Raw genomic sequence first — 12,590 nt, forward strand, 5'->3', positions numbered from 1 at the left:
CTCTTCATTGGAAATTGTCGCGTTCAACCGGCGGCATCTTCCTTCTTGCAAACATCAACGCGTAACAACGCCCTCAAACCTTGAACCTTACCGCAGGATTAAGGGACGCGACGATTTATGACCGCGACCGCGAGTCCTCGCTTCTATTCCTCCTTCCCTCATACATCTTCCTCTCTCTGCCGGGTTCTGCGCCAGACCACTGGTCACGACCTTTCCCGCCCCCCACTACCTACCACTTTCTGACTGCCCTGACTAGGCGGCTGTTGGCGCATTCTCTTTGATAGTCGGTGAATCTAATAAATCCTACTACAACATCACCTCGAGTCTCAAATCTAAAGTCTCAATCCAAACCTCAAATCTCAAACCTCAACTTCAACCTCAACCTCACTTAACCAAGTACCTACGCCTCGCGCAGCATCACCACCGCCACAATGCCGCCTAGAAGAGACGACCAGATTACTTCCGACGATTTCAAGGCCGGCAACGTCAAATTCTCCATGTCGAGCTGGCTTGTCGGGCGGGGTCCCCTCGTCCTGAGGGGGCCTCGCCCCAGGCCGGCTCCCAAGCCAGCCCGTGCTCCGTCGGTGACCCCCCAAATCATCAAAATCATCATTGAGAACCGCATTACTTATACTCCCGATAGCAGGTCCGTGGCCGACGAGTCTGAGGACACGGGGTATGTCGCCGGCCCCACCAACTCGAATTCTGATTCGTCCAACTCGGACGATGAAGACGAGAATTCTGACGACAACAAAGACGTCCGCATCATTATCAAGCGTGCGTCCAAAAAGGCCAACCAGGGCAACGACGGGGCTCAGACCAAAAAGGACTGCCTCAAGAAGTCCCATAAGTCGTCAAAGTCGGGCAAACAGCTCAAGGTGGCGTCGGCTTCTTCGCAGAATGAGAACGCCGACAGCACCTCGGCCAAGGGCGATACGATTGCAGAGTCCACCGGCTGTCGTGACTCAGACGGTGAAGCCAAGACCCCCAAGGAGACGGGTGGCAAAGCAACGGGTGGCCCTGTTTGGTCGGCCGCAGATGACGCCAAAGTCCTGTCGATGAAGAAAGGAGGCAGCACCCGGGCAGAGATTGGAAAGACGGTCAAACGCGGCAAGAATGAGGTGCAGAAGCGCCACAAAGAGCTTACCACGGCCGGCAATACGCTCGCTGCGAATGACACAGCCAATGACGGCGACAACGAGCTCACTGAAGCGGGCGAGCAAGCCCACCACCACGAGAAGGGCCACTGGGGCAAGGACGAATCATCTGCTTGCGAATCCGTCTCTGGGCCCAGCCCCACCGACGATGGCCAGGATTATTCTGCCGCATACGAACAGAACCTCTACCTCCACGAAATGCACTTCTTCCATTTGTACAGAGAGCAAATCAAGGAGAAGGATCTTGTGATTCCTGACGACCGGCTCACCGAGCGCGAGTGCAACATTATCGCCCTGCTCTCCGCCAGACGCCGCGCCAACTTCTACCTCCAACTCAAGTCGGAATTCTTCAACATCACCGGACGCAGGGTTCCCGCGCAGTATCTGAAGTACAAGTTTGACGAGAAGAAGTCGATCATCAAGAACCGAGATGGCCGTTAAGGGGATATGGGTGGCCTAGGGAGCTTTGGGTCGTGTGAGCCATGATACTCACGTAGTTCATTTTGTGCGATAGTTCTGGTTATTCACACCGATCTTTTATGGTGTTAGATGATATGACAGATTGATTTTACCTGGATTGTCTACGGATACTGGAGTAGGTATGGTTCATTGGCCGGAGTTTTGCGCGAAGTGGTAGATCGGCTGGGGCGTTGGTATTGCTTTACACGCACCGGGGCTTGCTGGAGATCAGGCGAGGATACATATTCCTTGCGGCGAAAAGAAGGTTGTGAGCTTGAGCCGAACCTTCTGAGTTCTTGTTTGCTGGGCTACATGCATGTATGGATAGGAAATCTCGGTATCGACAATAGCTGAATGGGCAATCAGTAACATACAGGTGTGATCCAGGTCTGACAAGGTAGTCAATGCCGGTATGTGATGATTCTCGATAACATGCCTTGGACTGCAAATGGTGAGTCTGCGTTTTTCTTGTTTTCCTTCTTGATGACGGAAAGTTAGGTGTGAGAGTTGACATCTTTTATTGCTGAGTGTTTTAGGGCCGACACTCTTGCGGAAACCGCCGACTCGAAAGAGCTTTTGTCTCCACGTTTACAGTGACCCCTTACACGCGATGTGAGTGACTGGCCTGCAGCAAGCGCCCGCCGTCAGGCTATTCTGAATCAACAGTCCCGATCATCCATTCGATCTCCCAGAGCTTGATTGCTCATTCTGCACACTCTACCCTTGAAACCCGCAACTCGCTATGACTGGATATCTGAGAATAAACATGGGACCCACGGGGAAGCCCTGCAGGACTTTGTCAGGGTCGGCCTCTTTCAGCGAGCTGTTGCTGTCGGCTCTTTACTCTGATCACAGCCATGACGCGAATCATCAACCATGCGTGACTCTTTCTTTGAACGGCTTCATGGGAAAGAGTATTAATACCCAGGTCGCTTTTCAGTTTTCCATTTCTCCTCCTCTCAGTCAACCAATACGGCCCAGCATATCAGCAGTATTTGAACGTGAACGCACTCTGCTTGAACCTAGTATCTCGCCCCTTATATGTAAGAAACCCCCCCCCCCTTATCAAGCCAACACCCCCAACACAGACAGAAACCAGCATGCCCGCGCTTTGGGACCTCCTCGGCACGACGTACCCGCACAACCCTAGCATCGAGCCGGTAGATTGGGACAAAGCCGAGCCGGTAGCATGGGTGTGCGCGTGCGGCGAGTGGCACCTGATCTCTGCACCGCGGTGCCACCTCACGTGCGCCGAGTTCCCTCGGCGCTGCGCAGCGTGCGCGCGCACGCCGACGAGGGCTAAGACGTGGTCAACGAGTTCTGCGTCGTCGTCGGCCGTGGCGCCGCCACCTGGACAAACGTCGGCGCGCCCGGCCGCGGCCTCGGCCTATCCCGCGGCCGCTAGCGCCAGCACGCCAACCACTTCGTCGAGGTCCGCGTCGCCGCCAGCCAGAAGCGCGGATACTACGGCCCCGACCCAAGAGTGCTGCCGCCGCCGGCGGGACCGTATCCGGATAGCTTGGCCACGGCCGTGCACAATGCCATGTACCCCGGTCAGGGGAGCGGGGGGTATAACGGCGCGGCGGGGTTCTGGCCGGGCGGTGCGGCCGCCCCGCCGCCCGAGAAGTGTCGCTCGAGGTTCCGCTGGCCGGCGTACGCTAGGGGCCTGGGCCCTGGGAGGGTCGACGCGTACCCCGAGGACGAGCCGCTGTATGATGCTTACTACACCTGGTATGAGAATCATGTTTTCAGCCCCGACACGTGGGGGGTCCCGTCGAGGTGGTTCATGAGGGGCAATGCGTGGCTCCTCCAGGACGGGTCAGGAGGAGGTGCTGAGCCGGGGGCGCCGTCGGTGTCGGCTTGAGATTGAGCTGAGTTGAGTTTGGATGGTGTGTGGTGTTATTGTTTCCTACTTTCGCGAGGCGTCGAGGTGCCTGGTTCCAAGTTGTTCTCTTTGTGTTTCTAGACATTTTAGTAGAGGCCCTTGCGAAAAGAGTACAGTTTTCAGGGGCTGCCCATCCGGCAGGGGAAAGATGAACACAGGTGCCTAATTTTTGCCGGCCACACGGCCACGGAACAAAGCCCCTTTTCGCCCTGACAGATTGTTCGCGAACAAGCGCGAAAACGCACGACAATGCATTGTCTTTCACACTACGCGGCGATGTGGCTCTGCAGTGCTACTATTAATACTTAACTTTTTGCTGGTTGTAAGACTGTTTACTCTAGGTTCGCTACTCACATGTAAATACGCATAGTAAGAGAGAGCGAGAGCAGACTCGCACGCATTAGATACGTCCTATCACAAGAATGCAGCTTAACTCTCTCTTCTCCCCGTCTCAACCGCAACCGTGGTAGCCCCTTGGCAACTCAACGGCCTAGTAAAGCGGTACGACCCCGAGGAGACACCGCTCTACCTCCACAACCCGCGCGAGGTCGCGTGGGTGTGCGCGTGCGGCGAGTGGGAGCAGATGGAGGACTCGTGCGCGCGGTGCGGCCTGCACCCCAATGACGAAGACTCGGACCCTGACGGAAACAACGATAGACCCGCGCGGATACCCTTTGACGTCGTGAACCGGTACGGCGTCGTCGTGCGCCGGGGCGGGTCCCGGCTCGCGGACAGCACCAGCGAGCGCAACTGCGCCGGCCTGTACAACGGCCAGTGGCGCGACCACGCCATCCACTACAACGTTAAGATGCGGCCGCAGCCGCAGGAGCAGCAGCCCCAGCCGCCGGCAGACCCCAGCCTCTACAGGCTCGACGCAATGTATCCGGGCCAAGGCAAGTACGGCTACTTCGGCGCCGCGGAAGAAGGCTTCTATCCCGGCGGCACCCGTTACCCACCGGGACACCCCAGCTACGTGCCCCCTGCGCTGGACGGCCGGGAACAGGTCGAGAGGGGGATGGCGCGCGTCTTTTGTGACTATTTGACCGCCGAGCCGGAGCAGGTTGCTAGTCTGAATACCGAGGCGCCTGTCGCGGAGCGTTTTAAAGGCCGGGAGAGACGGCGGAGAAATGGGCCTGCGCAGCTGCGTGAGCAGAACGGATGGCGTAGAGAGTTATGATCGTACTTAATGAATTGATAGCCATTTGCGTTGCTTTTCTCTTTCCCTAGCCGACGTCCTTTCTTGTGGGTGTACTGCTTGAATTGTGTCTGGTGAATCATAATAGGGGTAAAACCCGTAACCATTATCACACTCAATGACTTGGTATCGTTTATATTACTTTTGTTTTTCCCCAGCTGACATTCTTGTGCGCGTAGTTTTAGAATCACATGTGGTGAATCATAATAGGGGTAAGCCCGTACCATCTTGATTATGTTCATTTCAGTGTGTGTGTGTGGTGATAGATCCAACGGTGGAAGTCGCTCCTTGAGAGTAGACGAGATAAAACAAATCCGTATCACTGTCCTGCTTTGTAGTAAAAGAGCCACACCACAATCTGAGCTTTTGAAGCATGGCCAGGTTGAATAGTTGAAGTTGTTTCAGGTCTCCGTGTCTGAATTTCGCTCACACGTCACTCAGTTCTTCAATTGAATCCGCCTCGCAACGTAAGATGAAATCTATTACTCCCCTTCGCCCTGACCAGCTCCAACCTATTTACCAATTCATAACCGTCCAGCCCCTTGCCATGACGAGGGTTTGTTGCTCATATGATACGGCATTCAGGCCACACCTCATTCCCGATCTTCAAGGTATAAATACTCCCCGAGTCCCGGATGCTGTGTCGTCCTTCCACTCTCCCACGAGTCCTCTCTCCCACAGACACCGATTAACTACACATCTAGTCCTTGCCGAAACAGGAAATCCATAGTTTTTCTTTGGCGTCTGGTCATCTCTTTATCCTCTGCCTGAGAAAAATTACCATCTCCATGCCGGCCGCTCACGAGACGACCGATCTAGTAAGGTGCTGCGATCCCGAACAACAGCCGCCGGCGGACCTCCACGATCCCCTGCCCGTGGCAGCTCTGTGCGGGTGCGGGCATTGGTTCGAACTTCGTGACCTAGAGGGACTCCAGAGGCACCAGGCGTTGATTCGCCCTCCTCTGCCAACAGCAACAGCAGCAGCAACAGCAGCAGCAACAACAGCTCAGCAGCCAACCCCCTCCTCCAGGTCGCCACCACCACCACCACCACCGGCCCCGTCTCCGCCCTTTATATGCCAAGAACGACTCAAGATCGTGAACAAATACGCTGTCGTGCTCTACCACCGAAACAACCGCGTTGGGCAGCATCCGCCCGTGTTCCTGCTGCTGAGGGGATCGTGGCGAACGCACGCGCACTGGTTCAACTCCGTCACCAGCAGGTATCCGATCCTCCTTCCGGAGGCGCTGACCGACGAGCCCGAGGAGGTCGGTGATCTGCACACCGAAGCACACGTCTCGGGGCGCTAGTAGACATAGGTATGAGGGGTAGGTGTTAATCTGATACTAGGCAAGTCACTCCCCTCGAAGGAGATGATGAACAATGAAATAAACTCTGGATTTAATCAGTAGCCTCCCTATTTTTCACTCACGCGTTCACTTCACTCAACTCTTGCTTACAGTACTACTTACTACATCAAGGGGCGACTGAACGCGCTCTATCGCAACCCTGTGATGAAATACATTGCCACTTACCAGCTGGCCTTACTTCCCACCGCCTCATCTCATCGCCGTGACGAGTGTTTGTCTGGCTCATACAAAACAGTAATCAGACCACGCCTCCTTTCCGAGCCTCTCTCACGAGGTATAAATCCCCCTCCCCCCCCCTGTCCTAGCTTGCTGTACCGTCCACACATCCACACACGTACACGACGGTCATCCACGCGTCTAGCCTTTTGCCGAAACCAAACCTTCCGAAAAGTCTCGACACAAATTAACTTCGTCTCTAATCAACGAAAATACCATCGCCATGCCAGCTGCCCACGAGATCGCCGGCCTTAAACAGCTCTACCGTCCCTGGCTTCAGCTGGACGACATCAACAAGAACAACAACAACAACAACAACAACAACAACAACAACAACAACAACAACAACAACAACAACAACAACAACAACAACAACAACAACAGCAACAACAAACACCCCCTGGAGCTTGGTGAACAAGCACCGCGTCTTGCTGTACAACGAGCGCTACTGCTATCCAAAACCGCCCCTTTTCTGGTTGCACGGGGGATCGTGGAAACTGCACGCGCACTGGTTCAACTCGCTCACCAACGCGCCCAACGCGCAGCCGCCAGCGGTCGAGGCGCTGCTGACGGAGGAGCCCGAGGAGGTGGGAAATCTGTACAGCGAAGTACATGCCTTGCAGCCCCGGCAGGGATAATTTCGGGGTCAGTCGCCTAGATCGTTATCTATCTACGAGCAATTCAGTGCCGCGACAGATGCAGAAAGACGGGTGGGGGTCTACGACCGTGACGCACAGCATCTAGCATGAAGGAGCCGGCATAGCTTAGACCTCCTTTGACGAGTGAACCTAGACCTAGACCTAGACGGACGGATACCAGAAATTTACATAGTATTACCTTTATGTTAATTTTCGCCAATTTATTTTGAACAGAACATATTCATGAGAGCACCGGTTTTAAATCTCCAATGCCTCCTTGGCGAGGCTGCCGCTTATCCCTGAACAGGACGCTCTGTTTGTGTTTGTTTGCCTCCTCTCCTCAGCCACAGCCCAGCCAGCACATCAGACTACCGCTACGCCGGTAGACGAGACAGATGCCTGCTACCTAGATACCTAGCGCATCACATACCCCCATCTCCAAGTCTTGTGATCAATCAAACACATGCAACCCACGCAAGCCGTATTGAACCACAATCGATACCCAGACAATCCGTCTCGACATCTGGTGCATAAAAGTCGGACATCACGCCAGTTAACGACATATGCTGAGAATCTGCTCATCAGGACAAGTTTGGCCAGGCATTGTTTACTCCTTTACCTACACGGCAATCACTTAACGCGCCAAAATCTAGACCACATTTTACTCAGGACCTTGCTCCCTCCATTCAACCCCATTTACTCAATCACGTGTTCGATTTCCTTTCAAGGCGCAGATGTTACTTCCACTGATGAGTATTAATTATGTAACATGCTATATAAACCCTCGCCCAAAAACCAAATCTGACCTCCCCTCCAAGCATTGAAATCATCTAGAGCGAAACATAGAAATACAACCAGCGGCGGTACATAGCCCCCCTCCATTCTCGGGAAATGCTGCCGCCCCTCGGCCCAGATGCCGTCCCATAATACAAGTCTGTAGGTCAAGTAGGTACTCTGAATCCGGTATATATGAACACGGTAAAAGACAATAGAGGTCAACCCAGTCAAGCAAGGAAAGGCCAAACCCCTTCGCAAGACACCGTCGCCACCTCGACGCCTCGGGTATCATCAAGAGAAAGGAAATAGGCCAGAGACAAAAGAGAGATATTCCCCATTTTAAGCCACCAAGGAAATCCAGATTAGTTACTACAATTTTATAAAGACAAAAACAAACGGTGCAACTCCGGTCCAGAGTCAATGCAAGCTCCGACAAAATGCAGAAATTACTAACCCCAACATGGAAAAACAAATGGGTACGGAACAAATAAGCACTCCAGCGATCCAAATGTCACTGACGAAAAACATCCATCGAGCATGGTCGGGATATTGGCCGGTGGTACATGTCGTGTGTCGAAAAATGGAAGTGCGGTATATGCGCCACATCGAGGCGCAAATCTCTACGACGAGGGATATCTCATTTGGGCGATTGTAAGAGAGGCCGACATTGGGTGTCGGCGCTCAAATCATTCCAGGCGGGACACGGCCTTCGGCTTCAGCGCTAGTCGTCTCCAACTGTGCCTTGCTGTTGCCGTTTCCATTGCCGTTGCCATTGCCGGGACTGGACCTTGGGGACCGACTATTGTTTGTGCCGAGTCCCCGCTTCACCATCCTACCCAGGACATTCACGAGCTCGCTAGTGTCGTCGAACATGTCGTCTTCGATGCCCTCCGTGGCTTCGTATGCCTGGGTAATGGTTTCCTTGGCAACCTTCCGACTGCCTTCGGTGTCATGCACACACTCGTAGAGAAACGCCGCATACTCGGTTTTGACGGAGAGACGGAGAGAGTGTGATCCCCACAGTAGGGTCTCGGCGTACTGTACAGCTTCCTGGAAGTATTGGTAGGCTTGGGGAAGGTAGTCGCCCGGTCTCATGAGAAAGGCGGCCGGGGACTCGGGGCCAAATCCCGGGGGAGGGCCTACTGGACCTCCTTCGAAGGTGCGTGGAGTGATTAGAGATAGCTGCCCCATGTCGTACTCGTCGTCTCTTGCCACTCCTTTTCCCTTATCCAGGCGGATCGGTGCCAGGCCAGGGGCCGCCGATGTCTGGCCTTCTGGAGTGCCGAGGCTCATGGACGAGACTGAAGGCGTGTTGTGGAACAAGACAAAAATATGGTAGAAAGAAGCGCGGAGCTTATATGCTAGGACCTTGAGCTCGACGTATTTGCCCACCATTGGCAAAACATATTGCTCGAGTAGCACCAGACCTTCACGGGACAGCCAGATGATGTGGAAGTGTAGCTCCAGCAAGTCTGCTGTCCGGGCGGTGTCGACCCGACTTTGCTTCCGTGCGCTGACGAGCTGGCCAGAAAGGTTGATGGACAGGCCCAATATCCTAAACAAAACCTTAGCAAGTAGCGGATTGTCGTTTTCTACCGCCTTGGCAAGCTTGCCGAGAAACTTCTGATCGACTTCTGAAGAGGCCATCGGGGTGAGGCTGCCCGTGTTGGAGCAGCGTTGCGCGTCACAGTCCTTGGAGAGAGGGGTAAAGGCTTGACTGCCGCGGTGATATCAGACACGGGGCAGTAGCCTCGCGAGGGCCGTACCTGTGCTCCCGTTCCAGACAAGCCTCGAAACTGGTGACTGCTGAGATGGCTCGTCCGTCCCATAGATGATAAGTAAATGAGTGCGTCGCCTGGCGGGCTCAGCCTCTGTTAATCTCCGTAATGATGGCGTAGTTGGTGGAGAGCGTTGGGTTTTCTTTAATTAATTACACAAGCCTGGGGCAGAGCTTGGGTCAGAATTTGGGCGACGAGGCGGCCTCTGGTTGATTGGAGGATAACTGACCAATATGAAGCAAACCAGGCCGCAAGAGGCAATTTGTACAGACGGAGCGGCAAATCAGAGGAGCGGAGGGGTAGTCGTTACCAGTAATGAACCCCGAGGGGAAGTTGAGGCTCAAGTTTGGTGGCGGAGGACTTGCTGGTTTTCGAGCTGAGCATGGCGACGACTCGGACCTGTCTATCGAGCACACACAGAAATGAGGCCTGGATGACCCGAGGTGGGTTGGAGGGTAAACAATGGGCTGCTGGATATGCCGGGAACCCAAAGGTCAGAGTATCTCGGGCAAGGGCCCCGCACTTCCTTCCTTGAGGGGGGACAGGGCGGTGAGCCGGCGGTAGACTTGGCTCTTCCTCAGGCGTTATCCTCAAGCAACAACAGACGGGCAGGCAGGCAGTCAAGCAAGCGTGCCAAGGTGGGATCGAGGTGGAGCCTCAGAGGTCCGACAACGTCGGGCGGAGGAAGGCGGACTGGAGTGGCAGGAGGAGGCCAATGGCAGTTCAATTGGGGCCGTGGCTCATGGCTGGACTTGAGATTGAGACTTTGAGGCAAACTTCGGGATTGAGAAGACGACAATGGCAAAGTAAACACGAATATTGACAGAAGCCACACTAGACCAGAGCACCCAGTCCTGTGCGTGGCAGGCTAACCTGCAGAGGCGAGGGCTGACGCGCGGGCCGGGGCCTTGGTTATGTGGTTTAAAGGAGTCGTGCAGCAAGGCAAAGCAAAACCGAGGGTCTCTCATGCATGAACGAGTGTTTAGTGTCGTGAGGGGTGGGCCCTTTTGACAGCTTCTGAGCGCGACGGTGACTTGCCGACCGACACCCTGAATCGAAACGACGGCCACACAAGACGGCCTGGCTGACACGTTGGCTTAAGGCTAGCAAAAAAAACAAGATAGGCCCAAAACAAAACAAACGAGGACAAGAATTCAATGTCCAAGAAAGAGAGAGATAGAGAGAGCGGCAAGGCGAATATGTCATACGGGTAAGGACAGACTGGGCGACTGCGAGCGAGACAGACTGCGAGAGTCTGGAGAGGCGGGTCAAGGCTGTAGGCGAAAAGCGAATGGAAACCGTTGGAGGTGCAGATGGTCGCTGCAAAGTGAGTTGTCCGCCCTTCAATCAACCACTGCATGGCATGCCCCGGCACCCTCAGACTCCAAAACGGCCAGCGACGGCGATTGGAGGGCAGATGCGCGCGAGTGGACAAGTCCGTCACTGGGGTCTCGGTGTATGACCCAAGAGACGCAGCGTATGCGTTCGCTTGATGTATGATGTGTCCTTCGCAGGAGTCGGGATTGACGGTCGGTGGTCGATGGTCGCAAAGTCGTCCCCTCGCGTCCCCCCCGAGCGCCAGCGCAGCGCAGCACGCGCCAATCGAAGCCCAGCCCCAAACAGATTCTGTCTCTAGAGTCTGTCTAACGGCCAGTTGATTGAGGCCGGCTTCCTCGACGAGCCCTGGTGGGAAAATGAGCGGAACTGGCTAATAGAGCCAATGGCGTGTGTCGTATCAATTGAGGAAAGACTAAAATGAATGGATGCGAGGGGCCGTTCGATGTGTTGTTGCGAGAAAAGCCAGGGAGGGCCTTGGCGTTCGCCTGAGGTGTGCTAAGGTAGCTGGGCTGAGCTTGGGCCGGGCTGACAGTGGTCCATGGGTTCCTGGTTCCAGGTTCCATCCTTCCGTCACCGTCTGAACAAAAGACGGGAAGGGACGTCTGATGAGCCAACAAGCGGGCCTTTGCGGCAAGCGCCAGCGGCTGGGTAATGACATTCCCAAGGTGGATGTTTTGGGACTTCAAGTTCTTGCCCAGAGACACTGACGCTCTTTCCTAACAAACCTGTCCGACCCCGTTCATACTTTGTACTTTCCTCCAAGTCTATACTCTTATTAGATCTGCAAACCTTGATGAAATTTGAATGATTCAATTCCATCCAAAACGTGAAACGATGTGCTTTGTTGGAAACTGCGAAACTCCAATGGCTGCAATTATTTCGACCATCACGGACCAGGACTTCGGACCATCATTTTGGATTACGACATTCATCAAGCGGGAAGGATCAAAGCCGTGTCTGAGACAGATTCCCCCCGGAGCCGTCGCCTTCTCAAGGACCTAAAAGACAAGACTCTGGCCATTGACAATTAACCTACGGAACAATTGAACAGGTCTAGTCTCGGCTAGTCCTTGAGTCCTTCCCTGTTACGGATACCTTAATCGCCGTCCGAGAGCCGCCAAGTTGAGCATTGTCCTACCTACCTTAGGTACTGCTGCTGCTTGCAACTTGCAACTTGCAACTTTCGTGACAGAACAGGAGATGGGGCTCGGGAGCGTTGGACGGCACAGGCGCGCGCGCAGGCACACGACAGCACGGCCGCTTATCTCTCTCTATCTCTCTCTCCCTTTCCGACCCGAGTCCTCAAGTGTCGCGAAACAGCCGCATTCTCATCCAATACTACCTGTCCACTTCTCATATTGAGGTACGCAGAAGGTCTGAGGTGAGACATCGAAGGCGAATGCCGAGGCCAAGACGCCGACAAGATCTCGCTCATGCTCCTCAATACGCACGCACGCACGCACGCACGCACGCACGCACGCACTGTCACTGCATCTACATAGTACACCTGCATCGCATCATGGTTCTATTTTAACGGATGCACCCGATGCGCGGGGGCGTCAGTCAGTCAGGTCCTGGGTCGGGGGTGGTCCGTCTTGGGGGTTCCCCCCGGCTTTGTGGTGTCCTTCGCCTCGATAGCCGATCAGAGGTTGGGACCAGGAACGGGAGTGAAGCGCCACTGCACATGGACTCGCCGAGTCCCAGTCCCACACCTCCCACCCACTGGAGGTCTTTACCAATTCCTAGTCCTAGGGCAGGGCAGTTTCCCACAGGGCAC

At 54.7% G+C, this 12,590-nt stretch overlaps 2 protein-coding genes across 2 annotated transcripts; one reads left to right on the top strand and one right to left on the bottom strand.

Annotated features, from left to right (window-relative positions):
• The first annotated feature begins 1,177 nt into the window (after window positions 1-1,177).
• B0T26DRAFT_696742 (uncharacterized protein) lies at window positions 1,178-2,086 on the top strand. Its single transcript, XM_060441359.1, has one exon. It carries the CDS (start codon window positions 1,356-1,358, stop codon window positions 1,596-1,598), a length of 243 nt encoding a protein of 80 aa, XP_060300932.1. The 5' UTR covers window positions 1,178-1,355; the 3' UTR covers window positions 1,599-2,086.
• A 6,292-nt stretch (window positions 2,087-8,378) lies between these two features.
• On the bottom strand, window positions 8,379-9,344 carry B0T26DRAFT_748350 (14-3-3 domain-containing protein; the record flags this gene model as incomplete). Its single annotated transcript, XM_060444953.1, has 1 exon — window positions 8,379-9,344. One exon carries the CDS (start codon window positions 9,342-9,344, stop codon window positions 8,379-8,381), a length of 966 nt encoding a protein of 321 aa, XP_060300933.1.
• Between the last annotated feature and the right edge of the window lie 3,246 nt (window positions 9,345-12,590).

This window comes from Lasiosphaeria miniovina, assembly GCF_030549165.1.
Source record: "Lasiosphaeria miniovina strain SMH2392-1A chromosome Unknown B0T26scaffold_2, whole genome shotgun sequence".
Classification (NCBI taxonomy): domain Eukaryota; kingdom Fungi; phylum Ascomycota; class Sordariomycetes; order Sordariales; family Lasiosphaeriaceae; genus Lasiosphaeria; species Lasiosphaeria miniovina.